Source organism: Salminus brasiliensis, chromosome 4, assembly GCF_030463535.1.
Source record: "Salminus brasiliensis chromosome 4, fSalBra1.hap2, whole genome shotgun sequence".
Lineage (NCBI taxonomy): Eukaryota > Metazoa > Chordata > Actinopteri > Characiformes > Bryconidae > Salminus > Salminus brasiliensis.
In genome coordinates, this window is record NC_132881.1 from 25,406,529 (window position 1) to 25,424,347 (window position 17,819).

Sequence of the window (17,819 nt, forward strand, 5' to 3'; positions counted from 1 at the left end):
TGTAATTTGTTACCAACAGTCTATTCATGAGCTGTTTTGTAGGTTATGGCAATATTTTCATAATTAAAAATAACTGTAATGGAAAGTCTTAGAAGGAGTTCACTGAAGGAGTCTTTTCCAGATCCCTTGCTTATTTCTGTAGTGGAACAGTCTGTGGTGTCAGCTCCAGCAGCAGTGAGACATGTAATCACAATTAACCAGCATCTAAGTAGAAATATGAAATTCTGACTGTCAGACATACTGAAACAGAAACTACATAGCTGCATAGTATTTACAAATATGTTCATAACTCATTCTATATGTCTTTATTACAAAGTAAATAATGAAAATAATGTATAACTTAATAGACCCGCACTGTATATGCATTATTTCTTAAGTCCTATAAGAGCAACACGTTAAGCTGTTATTACCTGTTTTTTCTTTTTCAAATTCCTTATTTTAATTTCTTAGTTTTGCAATGTCCCGAAGATGCAGAAAGGCTGACCTAGTAATATTAGCTATATGTTAAATGTGAAATGATAGGTCCGAAATAGACGCTAAGATTTTCAGATGCTGGACCAAGAATAATGGAAAAATCAAGTTTAACATTAAGTCTGACCGTTTATTTATTCCAGCTTTTGGACATTAAATGAGAACCTCAGTTTTGTTACTGTTTAGGGGAAGACAGTTTTGCGACATCCATCATTTTATATCCTTTATAAATGTTCTTTAATTTAGATTCTTCATCAGGTTTAGCTAATATACAGAGCTGTGTGTCATCTGCATAACAATGGAAATTAACATCATGTCTGCTTATAACTGAGCCCAGTGGTAATGTGTAAAATGTAAATTATGATAGTGGTCCCAAAATAGAGCCTTGTGGAACTCCATATCTCACTTTTGCATAATCTGAAGATAATTTCTTACCTTAAACTGATATGTTTGGTTAGATATGATTGGAACCATGATAGGGCTGTTCCTGAGATTCCAACCATGTCCTCTAACTTTCAAAGGCTAGGTATCAAAGGAATCAAAGGCTGCACTGAGGTTAAGTAGCGCTAATAAGGATCAGAGGCAAAAAGGGTCTGAATCCAGATTGTAATTTCTCATACATGTCATTGTTACTCAGGTATGAGCAGAGTTGTTGGGCCACAGCTTTTTCTAATATCTTGAATACAAATGTTAAGTTAGAAATGGATCTGTTATTAGACAATATGCTAGGATCATGATTTGATTTCTTGATTGAAGATTTTATGACTGCTAATTTAAGGGTTTTGTGTACATGCCCTAAGCTAAGGGACAAATTTACTATTGTTAAAAGACGTCTAATTATGATTGGGAGTATTTGTTTAAATATTTTTAAGGGAATTGGGATGAATGTACAGGTTGTACAATTTGCAAAAGGATTTTTTTTCTAGTTCTGGCTGTTGAAGAGGGTAGAAGGGTTCCAGCCTTTGTTTTACAACTAAGTTTTGCTCTTAAGCAGCTACACCAGGTGACGGCCATGTTTGATTTAATAAGGCGGGTTGAATTTCTTGTCTAATATTTTCTATTTTATTATTAAAACGTTTATAAAACATGGTTAGGTAGCTGGAATCTGTGGTTCAGTATCTGGCTTTTAGTAAGTTTTGAAATCACACTAAAAAGTATTCTGTTTTTTTAATGATTATTCTCGATCAGCAAGACCAAATACGCTGAGTGAGCTTAAACGAGAGCCTTCCTATACTCAATAAGGCTGTCCTTCCAGGCAGAGGGAAATACCTCTAGTTTGGTCATCTGCCATTTCCGTTTGTTTCAAGGTATGGGTTTGATGGTTTGATCACTGTACCATGGTGCAAGCTTTTTTTTTTGTTCTGTCATTTTACATTTAGGTGGTGCTACATTGTCTAAGGTAGGCCGAAGAGTATTTTCTAGACTGTTCTAGTTAATCTATCTAGCTCTGTTTGGTCTGATGGAGAGCAGGCTAAGGTTGATAGGTCTGGAAGGCTTTTAGTAAATTGTAGGGCTGTCATTGGTGTTACTGAGCTTTTTAGATGGTGGCAGGGGGACAAATTACCATTTTGCCTAAGATGTAGCTCATGAGACATTAGTTAATGATCTGATACTACTGAACTTTGAGGAAGAATACTGTCACTGCCTGACAAACTGAAGCCTAGAAAACTGACATACAGTGAACTGCAAAGTTAGATAACACCTAATGTAACATTTATTAGCCGATGTCTTTACAGGAACATCTACCAAATGAGCAAGTATGCAAATCAGAAAAATCCTGGGAACGAACAGTTGAGTAATGTTGAATGTTCTGCTATTCAGAGTTAGCTGAGGAGAATCCAGAGAATCCATTCAGGGGATAAATGTACATATCAGGTTTGGAAAACCTTTGTTTACCACAGGGAGTGAGAGTGGTGATAGTTTTCTGCTGAATTTTCAGTGCACTATAACAATCCCACAATGCAGCATAATAAATATTGTACAACCGATGTACACTAAATAGATGCGGAATACCCATAATCCATTTCCTTGTATGATTTGAAGATTCTCACACAGAGAAAGACCAGCTGTCAGATTGTTTGGGCAACACACTCTGCTATTGCACAGCAGAGGTCAGCAGAGGTCACACACATGACCTGTGGATTTTCACATGTAGGGGTCAGTAAATAGGACATGGTCTCAGACACAGCTCTGGAGTTCCTAACATGGGTAAAATGGCAACTTTGGAATGATGCATGACTTCAGAGGTTTATGACAAGAAGGAACGCAGAACTAACCAATCAGATCACAGGAGGAAAAATCCAGCTGGCCAATCAGGTTGCAGTTTTGACTCTCTAGCTTCACAAGAGAAAATTCATGTCAGAACACAGTCAGAACAACTACAATTATTGAACTTTTGTAGTAGCTGTTTTTCTTTTTGACAAAATCTGACTCTGTGCTTTACATTTTAACACAATTTCATGATAAACTGATCAATAGATATGCTTTTCAATGACTTTATACATTATATGACTTCTATTAAGAGTTATGTTTATGTATATGGTAAAGTTGCCATAATAGAGATATGAGGTGTTTGCATGACAGCTTAGTCTTTCAAGTTAGCCTGAAAGAATGTTCACAGCTGGTCAGTAGACTGTGGACTATAGATTCTCAAATACACACAGCGTATATATATATATATATATATATATATATATATATATATATATATATATATATATATGTGTGTGAAGAAAATAGTGTCTAAATATATGACAACTGGGAATGAAACATAGCAGTACAGTGTAAACTGGACAGTTCACATTTCACTGGACAATATACTGTTGCTGCCCAATGGAAAGCATGCAAATGGTGGTGACTTCACGGGAGAAAGCAATAATGTTCAATGTAAAATAAAAGTTTATTCCAAGCAATTTTAAAGCATTTCTATCTGCCTAATTTTGCAAAATTATTAACACCGTGTACAGAGCAGCTACATGGGTCAAACAATAACGAGAAAACTAAAAAAAAGACAAAAATGGAGATACAGGATTTTTCATCGGACAGCAGTGAAATACATTTTGTTATTGGTAGCTCACTCTTTTTTTTTTTAATTTTATTCTTGTATTTCTGCAATTCATTGCTAGGTTTACCGTGTATGACCAGCTATATGTGTGGAAAATAAACGTAATAAAATGTGGGGGGGGGACTTTTATTTTGAAACGTCCATCTTCGTGTTTCTTCCTGAATTCATTCACAGTGTCTGGCTGTAGCTGCTGATGTGACAGAGATGTTGGAGAGAGGCTGAGCGGTCTGCCTCAAACTAAACAGTCATTACAGTCCCCAGATATCTCGACATAACAGCGGGGGTTCGACATGGTCACCCTCCTGTGTTAGCTAGCTGAGGCGGTAGCGCTTGCTCGCTCCGTGGCTGATTAGCGAGTTAGCTAGCTAGTTAGCTCCGTCCAGTAAGTTTGTTTGCCTCTCAGCTAGCGCGCTAAATTTGAACTCACTGTAGTCCCACTGCAGGAGCATGTTTTAGGATGATCAGACTTGCTGTAGCTGTTATACTCAGCATGGCTTCATCTCCTCATTCAGTCTGATTGCATATTTGGCAAGAGCTCTTGAGCTAGTCATGCCGCGGTGTTAGTCTCCCTAGTCTGTAGCTAGATACCTAGTTCATGTCGGCGGTTCTGGTGTCGTGTTTGTGAAGATGCTGCGCAGGGCTGGATCGGCGAAAGTGTACAAGGAGGAGACAACTACAGACGAGGATTCAGATGAACCGTAAGTGCTGTTAGTGATCAGTCTGCTGCACTTCAGCTACACAGCCAGATCATACATTACATGCCCAAAAGTTGGTGATCAGGGTGGAGGTTCTACAGGGAAGGCTTTACACTAGATGTTGGAAAATGTGCTGAGGATTTGAGTGTGTTGCATCTGTGAGATCGGGTACTGATGTTGGAGGTCTAGTTCTGGACCACAAAAGTCATCCCAAAGGTTTTGGATGGGGAACCATCCACTCCACAGCTCCACAACCCACGGCCGCTGGGCTTTATACCCTTCTTGTCATTGCTTGACATTAGGCGGCTGATGTGCAGCTCTTCCACCCCGTCCCGTTGTGTCAGTTCTGAGTATTATTTCATATAGGGCCTTTAATGCATCTTAAAGTTTGCTAATGTTGGAGTCTGTCCAGGTCTGGCTGTCCAGCGACGTTGGAGGAACCTGAGGAATGGCTCCCTGAAGTGAAAGACAAGACTAAAGGAAGAGGCAGGAAGAAGAAAGATGAAGCGGCTGAGAAGAAACCGACTGTGAGACGAGCAGCCAGACCCAGGGAGCCGAAAGAGGCCAAGGAGCCCAAACCTAAAGCTGTGAGGAAGCCTAGAGCTCCAAAGGCTCCCAAAGCGAAGGAGGGTGTTGATAAAGGGAAGGAAGAAGAGGAGAGTGATGGGGTCTTCCAGCAGGCTGAATCACTGCAACAGGTCCAGGTGAAGGAGGAGGTAAGGCTGTAATCTGCAATAATCATGACGGGCCACTTTATTCAAAACAGCGTAGGTTGATCTTACTAATTGGAGACTTTAGGCTGTGTATCTGTGTTGTGGTGCCCCATATGTGTTCTCCACAGAAATTGACCAATTTTGAGAGAGAGACAGAGGCTCACATGGCAGCTGATGGTCTACAGGCTATAATTTTAAACATGAACAACACAATGAACCTTAAAATCTGGTGTACCTGATGAATTAGCCACAAAGCTTAGATATAGATGTTTCATCTATTAGTTTATGTGCATTTGAATTTTCAGGGTTTAGTGTTGTTTTAAGGACAGAAAACAGACAATCACTGTTGCCACTTGATGTGTCTTGTAGAGGCTATCCATTAGCATGGACAAGGCATTCAGTAACATCACTACCACCCCAGGAGCCATGTCGGGTGAGGAGCCGTCCTCCAGTAAACAGCTCTCGAAGGTAAAAAAGGAGGAGCCTGAGGACGACTTCAGCTTTGATGAGCCAGTGCTGAAGAAGCAGAAGACCACAAGTGCACCTCAGGGGAGACCAATCAAGCTGAAGTCTGGGAATTCTTTACGAGACGAACTGCAGATGAACTGGGAGCCCATTCAGGTAAGCTTGAGCAGTAGGACAATGAGATGCTATGGTCTCGAACCAGTCGAGGTCCATTATAGTGTCAATCATTGTCCATCAGTGATTGCTTACATTTGTTTACATAAGAATGAACGGCACCAATATTTTAGCCAGTTGCACTGTTCTGGTCTCTCGTCCGCTCTCTGCCGGGAGTGGGTCTGTGAGCAGACAGCGACGTTTAGCATGTAGGAAAAGAGTGCAGGCACCGCAGTAACCAATACACCAGTAACGGCACCTCCATACACACATAGCGGACTGTGACGAGTGAAGGCGTGGTACTCAAGGCTAATGGATGTTTTTGAAATACAGCAATTACAAACATGCTGTAAAACGTAGACTGGCAGTACACATTGCCAAAAAGCATCTCCCACACTATTCATAATTAAAAGTTAGTTAAATGGGTGTAATTGCATTGTTATTATTTTGTAATCATTGTTTCATCTTTGTCTATTAAACATTAAGAAAAAGTTCATACATGTTACATTAATGCATTATACCTTAAGCATAGGGATGCCCTGATCCGAATCTGAGTAACCTTACTGCTAATATTCGGGCGTTACCCATGCAATCTCTGTATTTCTATAAATAATACAGCCACACAACTTAGGAAAGAAAACCAAAGAAAGACTGGTTGTTTCCCCCCCCTGGTAAAATAGAGCATTTCCACAGTAGTTTCTTGTCTAATCAGCCGTATTCCAAATATAAAGATTTGTTGGGAGGTGTATTTAATGGAATAGATACCTGATCCAGTACTATGGGAACACCTGCTCATTTTTTTTTTTTTTAGAAATGAAGGACATTAAAGAGTTAATCCTGCTTTCGTTAAAGTCACTCTCTCCCGAGTTATGTTTTAGTGAAACATTAATATTACTATACCTTGTCAGTCTTAGTGCTTCTTTCACTTCAGATGCTGGTTCTGTATCGATCCGCTTGTCCAGAAAAGCATGTAAGCATGTCCTTCTTGAGGCGAAAATTACACTTGAAGAGCATAGGGGGAACCCAGGAGCAAGAAATACCAATATTTGCATTAATGATGGGGACGGCCCCGTAATATAGTGTTTTAAGCTCTCTATGAATAATCATGAATAATATAACCTGATTAACTAATAACATAATCTGAAGATTTATTGCTGATTTATAAATATTTGGTGTTTTCTTGCACTCTCTTGAAATCATTTTGGGCTAGTTTCTGCTTCTTTAGGGCAGATTTCAGTTTTCTGTCATAGCATAATTCTGCATCTTTTAGGCAGGTTGGACTTTTAAGGCAGGCTAAAACATCAGCTTTATTAAGGGGAACTAAACTAAAACCATCACTGTATTACTATAAATTGAATGAATCAGACATGAACAATATGGAATTCGGATGGCTTGTGCAATACTTCTTGATTTGTACATTTCTAAAAATCCATGATTTAACATAAAAGGCCCTATTTTGCTGATCTTTTGGTGAGCCACTTAGGGTGTTTCAGTGTGTTTTCGCTATCATAAAGATGGGAAAGTACGCCTTGATCAGCTCGAAACGCGCCAAAGGCATGCACTATGTCTCTTAATTAATCATTGGCGTGTTTTTGGCATAATGTGCATTAAACCAAACAGCGTGTCACTTGCCATTTCCTTTAGGAGCCAGGTGTGCAAAGCAAGGGGTAAATGCGCACTGAGCACGTGCCTTTGTTGACAATTCACTGCCTAGATAGCAATGAATGTCTGACTGTTGATGTCTGCCTATGTTGTTTTCAGTCAGAGCATCACGCTTATCGTTGTAAATATATATTCGCAAGCACTGTTGCTATTTAAACGACTGAGGCGGAAGGCGTGACAGTAGACTGTTGGTGGGGTGTAAGATAGCAGTGAGCATCGTGATGCACCTTGCGCAGGGTACATAAACTTAAACAAATAAAACTATTAACTAAAGTTAATCCAGTCCTCACATGATTTACCTGTTGTCATCATCTGCCATTCGATTAGGAAGGTCTCGTAAATATGTAACCCAGTGTGTGACTGTTGTTTAGGTTTTAGCTGAGAAGACTGGAGTGGAGCAGTGGGTTTGTAGAAACATCACTCAGCTACTTCAGGAAGAGAACACTATCCCATTCATAGTGCGCTACAGAAAAGAGCTGATTAACCACATGGATGCGGACGCTGTGAGGGACGTGCAGCTTGTTCTGGAGGAGCTTTGGTGAGTGTGCTCAGGGAGGCTTTGTAGATTACTTAAACAAGAGGAAATAAAGTATTAGTGTTGCACTGATACAGTATTGGTATCGGGGCCGATACTGGCACTTACACACAGGGTCAGAATCAGCAATTGAGAGCACCGATACCATGATGCCTACTGACGCCCTACATTTTTTTTTTACACATTTATAAAAAACATAAAACCACAAATTCTAACAACCAGTAAAAGCCAGTCATAAATAGTTAGCACCATGAAACAGACATTTAATGGAACTTTTACAGTATAGCACTTTTTTGTTTCCTTGTGATGTTTTTTTTTTTGTTCTGAAACAAGCAATTGAGTTTCAGCAGCATGTTTAAATGCCACACACTGAGGTTTAGTTGCTTTTTACATTGAGACGTGTACCTGAATGTGAAATTGCTACAGAGGCATTTTTTGTTTTCTAAACTGCCATTTTTTTCACGGCTCTGTGAATTTTTAACACCAGTTAAAAGCTGTTTGGTCGAGCTTAGCAAGGTTATGGTTCCCCACTTGCCCGTGTTTCTCCATTTTTATTTTTTGATAGCTCTGAAACTTTTCAAATGTGCAGTTACTCAACCAGTAAATGCTGTTCTTTCAAACTTAATATTTTATTTGGGATAAGACACGAAAAGTAGAACCTTTAAAAAGTGGAACACTATAAATATCAGGATTTATAGCCATCTATCCAGTGTTTAAGTCAGAGCTGGCATCGGTACCCTGTATCGGCAGATACTTGAAAATCTTGTATCTGTATTAGTGCATCCCTATAAAATATGATGGACTGTGATAAGAAATCAGGCTCCAGTCTGTCATCAGATAGGAAAATGTGCATTTTGCTGTTGTGTGTTCACTTTAAAAGATTACATTTAGCAAGCAATATTTAGCACTGTGTTCTTAATTTCTTGATTGTGGTTGGAAATGCATTTTTTGAGCAGTAGATGGCAGTAGAGACTGGGTTTATAATGAAGACATGTGTCTTTATGTATGTTTGTGTTAGCTCGGTGGCAAAGAAGAGTCAGTCCATCGCTCAAACTCTAAAGAAGGAGGGGGTTCTGACCTCTGAGCTGGAGCAGGAACTGAGGAGCTGCAGAAGTGCTGAGGATCTGGACCATGTGGTCAGGACTTAATGCAGTCTTTAGCACTGATTTGCTTTATTCCTTAATTTTCAACAGTTTCTAATCTTTTAAGAGGTTTTAGCCAGTTGTTTACCTTTTTAAATAATATTAATATTTAATCTTGTGTTGTTTGCAGTACGCTCCCTATAAGAAGGGCAGTAAGCTGTCGAAGGCGCGACGAGCAAAGCAGCTGGGGCTGGAGACTGCGGCTCTAGCTCTGCTGCAGTCGCCCCAGACACTGGAGCTACACTTGTGGATCAAGCCCAACACTGAAGGTACAAACATTTTAAGCCCTCCTCTACTCTCATGATTCTTTCTGTCCATGCTTTGGTCCTAACATGAGTATCAGTATATAGTTGGCACACATTTCATATTTCGTGAAGTTTCATAGCATAAACATCTCAGGCACGTTTTGGAAAGTCCTAATTTTGCGGGATTTACACTTTAAATGCGTAGATCTATAATTCAAGGACTGAAGGACTTGGTCACTAGAGGGCAGTAAAGTTCTTCAGATCATATCCCACTAGTACTGTTTGTAATTCAAAAACAGTGTAGATCACAGTACTTTCCAAACACATCACAGTATCACAGATGTGTTAATAAGGCGAATGAGCACTGTAGTACTATGCTATATGGACAAAAGTATTGGGACACCTAATCATTCATTGTTCCTTCCAAAATTAAGGGTATTAAAAAGCGTTTATCTAGCTTTTTTGGGAGTAGTTGTCTCCACTGTGCAGAGAAGACTTTCTACTAGATTTTAGAACATTGCTGTGAGGATTTGATTACATTCAGCAGCAAGAACATTTGTGAGGTAAGGATGTTGGATGATCACCACCCCAACTCATCCCCAGCTCCCCAACTCATCCCCAGCTCCCCAACTCATCCCAAAAGTTTGAAATGGAGCAACATCAATCCAGAGAGCAAGTCTGGCATTAGGCATGGTGCTCCCGACACTCGGAGGATGAGGACTGACACATGTCTCCTTAGATACATGCGCAACCAGAGACACCGCCTCTTTGCAAACTGTGGCAGATGCAGCATCACTGGGCAACCAACATGCTCGGATGCCCAGCTTTGATGCAGCGGATATCAGACGTCTGTGCCGTCAAACATTCCACTAAAGTAATGTGGGGAGACCAAAAGCCATCTATCCACCTGGAGACAGCAAGGCCAGTTGTGCCCTCTTGGACTCTGGCTATTAATGGCAGGCAGCATGGCCCGGGATTCAAACCAGCAATCCCTGGGTCACTTATTTTACTCTTAAAAATGTTTTCAGAAAAAAAAGTTTCTTCTTTAGTTTTTTATTCTTTCCAAAAATTACTCCAGCAAATTACACACACTAATGTTAGCCAATTTTTTTTTAATTCTAGTAATTTAATAAAAACTATATTGCTTATATAGTTAATATCAGCAGTGTAATCGCAGTGCATCTGTGTAGTCAACATATCACAGATCACTACATCCCACAACATGTTTTCAAATGTTGTATTTTAATGAATAACATGTGTTACAGGATGAATGAGAGGATGGTGATGTGTATCTGAATTTTGGTGAAAAGCATATGTCTTGCTAAAGTCCCTGATGAATAGCAGTTTATTAAGTGTGTTTGTGTGTTTTATGGGGTCTGCAGGCTTGTCCACAGTCGCGGAGGTAGCAACTGGTGTGGAACAGATCCTGGCTGATATGATGGCAAAAGATGGCGAGACGCTGACCTACGTCCGATCACTGTGAGATATATATCATATGAGATATACAATAATCCATACATATTTTTCATCCTCAAATGTCTTATTCCTCCTTAATGTTTTATTATTCTTATTTTATTTTCTTTCCACTTAAAATAATGGATCTCCCCTCACAGATGCGACAGGAGTGATGTGACAATCCAGTCAACAGTGTCTAAAACAGCTCTTAAAGAGCAGCAGCAGCAGCAGGCGGCAGATCAGAAGGGCAAGCCTAAAGACATCTCAAAGTTCAGCCTGTACTTTGAATTCAGGTGCAGTGTGCAGCGTATTCAGCACCACCAGGTACTTAAACAGCCTTCTCTATTCCAACTTTATAAAATATATACTTTTTTGTATTTTTCTGCCCATTCTCTGACTCTCTGTATCACTATACCTTGCAGACTTGGGCTGAACCCAACTCCTCAACCCATCTTATCGAACGTCTCATATAGACTCTTTGTCAAATAGAAAATACATTGGCATGAATTTCAGTGATTCATTTTGACCACATTTACATAGTCATATAGGCATACTTTTATCTTTAAGCATTTCTAAATAAAACAGCCGCAAATAAGGAAAGATTTGAACTGCTGACATCTGATGCTGGGCTAGCATATGGATTTATCAGAACAAAAAGAAAGCAGGCAGCGTATGTGTTTCTGTTTCAATCAAGTTGTTTATTTAACTTCAACCATTTTTCCACATGTTTACACAGATATCCAAAGATATATGAAATATCTATAAAGTTGCTTGTTCAAAATACCTCATGGTTTGAGCACCACAGCACCCATTTTCACCCAGTTTAAACAGCCCTGCCCAGAACGGCCTGTGTGAGTGCCAGTTCTTTTCAATGTGATGTGAAGTGCCGCTTTGGTTTTCTTACCACAAAAACTGACATGGTTGTCCTGTTGTACAGTGTGGTTGTTGGTAGACACTCCCGAAGTATGTGCACAAGCAGTGGAAAAAGTGAGTTTTTCACAGAATGTCGCCTTTAAAATAGCCTCGCAAATAAAATGTGTAGTAAATCTGTACAGATAATTGCAGAGTGTCTGCCTAGCTATGTCACTTGGTTTAGCATGTTCTACGTTGTTCAATGATAGATGAATCCTTGTATTCAAAGTTTGCGTCAAGCTTTGTTAGGGTTGTCTTTCAGAAGATTGATTTGAAGTGCTTTAGACTTCAGACATGGACCACTCCACCTTATGTTTCAGCTTCTCTTAGTTAGCCACCAGCGCATATTGTTACATGGTGTGTGTGTGTGTGTGTGTGTGTGTGTGTGTGTGTGTGTGTGTGTGTGTGTGTAACAGTGATGTAATCCTTATTAATTATTTGTCTTTAAAGTCTATTCCTTGCGCTGGCTTCTGTCAGCATACTCTTTTATTGCAATGCACACTGATGGGAAAACACACCTCGACTGTATAATTGTAGTTGACTGATGGTCAATCTCTGACAGATGATTTGCCAGGGGGCAGCCATGTTCAAGACAAAAACCATTTAAAACAAAACTGATTTCTAATAGAGGCAGCATGTTCACTGTAACAGCAGAAAATGTAGCCTGGGTGATATATTTTTTTGTTGTTGGCTGCCCTGTACAGGGCAACATGCTCCATACATTTGTCATGATAGTGTGAACACTGCTTAATACACCTGACTCTGCACAGGAGGAACAGGTTAGTTAGTTAAGCAGTTGCATCAACTGTCCTAGATTAGAGCAAAGCAGGAAAATGTGCTGAGAATGGAGTCTCTGGGAATGAGATTGGGAATTCAAGACTGCGTGTTGCTTTGTATAACTGCTGACTGCAAGAAGACTTTTATAGGTTTCCTTAGTCGTGAAACTGTTGAGTTTAAAGCTTGAAGATTTCACGTAGCAACTTTGAAAATGACAGCTCCGGGATCATATTGATAGTACACTGAATTGTAAAGAGGAGATTAGTTGTTAGAGGTGGAGTTGCACGAGACCTCTAGTGACCTAGAGTCTGTAACACTGCATATAATATTACTCTACCATGTCAGTCTACATGCTTCTTTCACTTTCAGTGATATTTCTGTATATTGTAAACAAATAACATTTGTATTTGCAGCAGTGGAATGCAAGTAAATTACGCTCCACAACTGTAGGGGAAACCCAGGAGCAAAAAAACAAAAATTTTTACATAATGCTGCTTTAATTTCTGCTTTAATATGCAACAAAGCATTTTTTAAGTTGTCTGCCTTTCTGCTGGCCTGGTATTGCATATCGTATGTACTGTGTGTTCCTTCCAAGTCATGGTCTCTGTAGATCCGGAGTATAACTGGAATCATTTGGGTGCAAGTCCAGATTACCCCTAGAACGGGAATATTTGTCATTTCTCTGTCAAACTGTACATGATTTTGACTTTATGCTGACATGTTTTGTTCAGCTTGTCAAAGTCCACACGTTTCTCCAGACGCTCCGTGAAATTCCGGCATTATCCAGTGTGATTTATTGATATCCTATCTTTATATTTTACTGGATAGAGCCCGCATGCAAAACCTCCTTCGTTCTACATGAGTGATTCCACGTGTTTCGAGCTGGTGGTGGAATGTGGTGTTGGTGTCCACCTGAAATGCTAGACGCTACTTCGTGTGCTTACATACCTTTTCCCACCTTTCCGTATGCGATGCAAGTCTTGTGGCATTTCCCCCCCAGTCCTCAGTGCCACTCTCCAGAGCTGTCCTGTCAGTGGTGTTTAGTGCTACCTCTGTGTGGGAGCACCAACCCCCCTCCCTCGCCCACCCCCGACTGCTGGCACCCTGGTTTACTCAGAGTTGGTTGCGGGCCACATGTCACAGTGGCTCTGTCATCCTTTCCTCCCTCTATTCTTTTTCTTTCACCCCCTTTCCTGTCCTCCAGTCATTCCCCCTCTCCCCTCTTTAACATATGTGACATGTCCCCTTCCACGTGCCTTTGGATTAGGGGCTAAGATTGACAGACATTCTTCCGTGATGACAGCTGCTCATGGGCTCTGTGAGAGATGGGGACGCATAGAGAGGGAGAGAGAGTGGGTGAGTGAGTGAGTGAATGAATGAGTCCTCATGTCCTCTGAAGCGTTCAGCACGGCCAACGTTGTTAATTTGGTGATACAGACTGTCAGCGAGTGTTAATTTGAGCTGGTTGTGACCTGTGAGCTGTCGCGCTGAGGCTAAAACGAACCTTTTCGTGGCTTTGTTAGCTGGGATGCAGTGTGGGATGTGTTGTGACAGGAGGCATGTGTACGCACACATACTTGCTTGTTTGATTTAGCACATCCCAAGTGACTGTATTAAGGCCAGATTTGTGTGTGTGTGTGTGTGTGTGTGTGTGTGTGTGTGTATACGCTTGTATTACTACACTTATGGAAAACAAATGACCGCCTATGTGGAATAAAATGGAGTGGTTTTACTGGTTCACAGTTGGGAACCATGGGCCTTGTTCAGCAGAAGTTCAAACTGCCGAGGATGCTCTGGATAAGAGCATTAGCTAAATGCCATATGTGTACATGTAAATGTAAAACTAAATGCCTCCCAAACTGAAGTAAAACTAAATTCTTTGACAGACAAAGGATTTGACAGAATATTTCCCACACGATTAATATAATCAGAGGTTATTTTTTATGGCTCTATGGTTTTACAGAAGCTTAAAGGCGCCAGAATCTTTACTGACACAGGAGCGCACAGTCTGTAAAAATGACTGACATGGCACATTCGGACGGGACTAAAATCACTCAGGAACATAAAAAGTGGTCCAGCGGACTAAAGAGCTGTCGCTATCATCAGATGATCGCTGGTTTGAGTCCCGATCATGCTGCTAGCCATCGGCAGCCGAGGCCCAGAGAGACCACAATTGGCTTTGCTTTCTCCTCCTCCAGGCGTCAGAGGGTGTGGATTGGTCCACCCTCACTAGTGGTTGGGGCATTCCGCGCGATTGGGGAGGGGGTATGGGTTGGATAATTGGCGCTCCAAATTGGGGAGAAAATCTGATTAAAAATAAATAAAATCTTAGTGACAAAGTTTCCTTTTTAAATAATGAGAACAGTGGGATCTGAAGACAACACTGCTATCTAGTGGTTGGGGTTTAAACAACACCAAACCTGAAACACATTCTGCTTTGCGTGAAATCTATTAATAAAAAGTCTGTGTTTTGGAGCGTTGATGCAGTATTGCAAAACATATCGCAATACTTTGATAAATCGATATTTTCTTACACTCCTACTTAAAAAAGCAGTGCAGTTTAAAAACACATTATTCATCTGACATAGGCTTTTAGAGTTTCGTTGTGTTCATTAATGCTAACTTAAAGACCATGTGATTATGATGCTACAATGTATGTAGAAAATATCACAATACTTGAACCATAAATTTGGTTCGTTTTGTTTAAATCTCAAGTCTGTAAATTCTGTTTATTATTTGGTTTAACTATCTTTCAATAATTTCTTAATATTAATATGCTTAGGTAGTGAGTGTTATTTATAAAGCACGTTCAAAGTGCTTTAAAATGAATGAACAAGTGTTTTCCACCATCAGTCAGTTGCATAGCAGTCTCATTTACACACAAAGACACAGCACAGCACATTCAACAGCTACCAAAAGCTTGGATTTAAAACTTATCCCTGAGGATGTCTGTCTGAAACAATCGAGAAGTGGACCTTAACGATCTTGAAGGGTCACATAGACGGAGCGTGTCCACTGTATATGTAGATGTAAAGTCACGTAATGCTTTCTAGATTCTGTAATAACGTGGGAGCCTTTGCAGGGATGCTAAACTTGGATTAGTGCGTTCTTAATGGAATAAAACGTGATCGAGATCTCACTAAAACATTAGAGTTTTTTGCCAGTTCACAGTCAGAGCTTGAGTTTTACATTATCTGCTTTAATGCTGGATCATACAGTGATTGAGTGAAGTCAGGATGTTAAACAGGGGCGTCTGATTGAATCCCACCCCTGTGGGATTTGCAGTTGTGGATTTGATTTAGAGTCGGCAGCTCTAATAGGTTTACATCTGTGCTGTTCTTGCCTGATGTTAGCGTTCAGAGAAGAGGGACAGAAAGGTTATGTATTTACAGTTACTGTTTTGCCTTCCCACAGATAAACACACTGTTTATTCCATAAATAGCACAGACAGGACTGTAATGATGGATAATTCTATTGTAAATTGTAATTAAAAATAACTACATGGCCGGAGATGATCAGACAGAGGAGATGGAGCATGCAAAATTTACTAGAATACACTAGATTTTCTTTGGACTTACTGCATGTTTCAGGATCTGCATGTGTGAAAGGTCTTTTTTTTCCTATCCAAGTTCAAGTAATGCCCAAGTAAGCACCACCTTTACATAAGGACATGCAAACAGATCAGTGTCTAAGCCAGTTTAGAGAGGCAAATGGATTAGTGTATATAATGAATTACATAGGGCTGTACCAAACAGACAGAATATACTTCATATTTTTGAGCGTTTAAGAATCAGTAAAAGAGATTCTGCATATGATGAAAGATATGCTGACTATTTATTGAGACCGACAGCAGCAGGTATTTATGTTTAAAATAGATTTTTTAAGTTTAATTTCAGTTTAGTTTTTAATTTCAGTTTATACATTAAAATCACTTCAACAGGATGAGCCTAATTCATTATTTCTCTTTAAACAAAAAAAAACTCAAATATAACAAAATAAAAAACAATCATCAGGATTTGAATTCTTTTTAGATAAAACATATATGATATGCCTGACAGACATTTGTGGCATCGTCCGCTTTGAAATGGTAATCATTTCTTGTCTTCTACAGGCTTATTATTTTAGTATTTTGTATTAAATATAAATCAGTCCTACACTTAAGCGAATAAATAATCTAACTAAACACTTGTGATTTAGATTCTGAAATAATTCAGATGAAAAAGCGAAGGTTTGTCATTACATTTACATTTACATTTATGGCATTTAGCTGACGCTGTTATCCAGAACGACTTACAAGGTTACTGGTATTACAGAGGTGGGCCAGTGTAGTGTTAGGAGTCTTGCCCAAGGACTCTTACTGGTGTAGCTCAGCACAGTCACCCAGACCGGGAATCAAACCCCAGTCCCCCACATGGTGTGATAGCTCACTGGCAGGTAGTGGTGTTATCTGTTGCGCCACACCAACCATGGTCTTCAGTCTCTTTTTCCTGAACAACAAAAAGGTTATTAGGTCTGAAACGAAAGACTAGCCTGGCCTCTATTAATCACAAGGCAGATGTGTGGTCATGCTTTTTACACGATATGATAGGTACAGCAGATATATGCATACAGAACATGCATTCTGAATTAGCCTGTAAATAAACGTACTGCCTGCGTTAAATCGGCCCAGATAACTGGAGAGTGGCTGCCTATAGCAGTGTTTTGGTGGATGATAAGCTCTTAACAGAGCTTGCATTTAAGTTTGTTAGGATTCTCCTTCAAAAAAGCCTGTATACATTAGACCTTTTCTGAAACATCGTTATTGCTGGCCTAACTCACCACCCCCTCCGTCTCAGCTGCTCGTCTGCAGCTTGCCTCAACAGTGAACCACAAGTTCACGCTGTCTCGTAGATTTTCTTTTAGCAAGCCTGCCAGATATTCCCTGCTGAAAAATAAAAATATATTCATGATTCCCATTCATTTATAATTCTTTGTTAAAATTTCGTTCTCAAAAAACAACAACAACAACAAAAAAAAGTGCGGGTCTCCAACTGATGATTCGTCTCCTTGGCTTTCAGGGGCAGCCCCAGAATTACAGCTATTACAGTTTTTCCTTCTGTTCAAACCACAGACATTTTGCTGCTCATACGAGACCGGGTTTTGTCGTGTTTCGTCTGCCTAACCTTCTAAAAAGGATATTTATTCAGTACGGAAAGTTATCATTGGTGTATCTGAAGCCCCATGTTGTGTGTATGTTTTTTCTGTGTGTTAAAAGATAAGGAGTGAAAAGTTCAGCTGTTCCTGCTATTTTCTTTGAGACCTTCCTATTGCCATTCCTCACCATATTTGGAAAGTAAATATTGAACCGGAATCGCTCAGTCGTTAGAATAATACGCATTTCTGTAGCTTAAATTCCTCATATTTTTCCAATTATGATTTCATTGTTATTGGAGAACATGATATGTTGAATATTTCACTTTTTTTCCCTGTTTCTGATTTCAAATTGCATAATCTGTCTTTTCAGCTCTCAGAACAGAGGAAAAAGACTAAC

The 17,819-nt window shown here is 39.8% G+C and overlaps 1 protein-coding gene across 1 annotated transcript in view; it reads left to right on the forward strand.

The window, feature by feature from the left end:
- Window positions 1–3,725: 3,725 nt before the first annotated feature.
- The window catches only part of srbd1 (S1 RNA binding domain 1), a 97,062-nt gene continuing 82,968 nt past the window's right edge, over window positions 3,726–17,819 (forward strand). Inside the window, exons 1-8 of the mRNA XM_072676858.1 lie at window positions 3,726–4,233; window positions 4,643–4,946; window positions 5,313–5,564; window positions 7,595–7,761; window positions 8,777–8,894; window positions 9,031–9,169; window positions 10,528–10,624; window positions 10,759–10,924. Coding sequence (XP_072532959.1) covers window positions 4,163–4,233; window positions 4,643–4,946; window positions 5,313–5,564; window positions 7,595–7,761; window positions 8,777–8,894; window positions 9,031–9,169; window positions 10,528–10,624; window positions 10,759–10,924 — 1,314 coding nt within the window. The 5' untranslated portion in view covers window positions 3,726–4,162. The remainder of the gene's footprint in view (window positions 4,234–4,642; window positions 4,947–5,312; window positions 5,565–7,594; window positions 7,762–8,776; window positions 8,895–9,030; window positions 9,170–10,527; window positions 10,625–10,758; window positions 10,925–17,819) is intronic.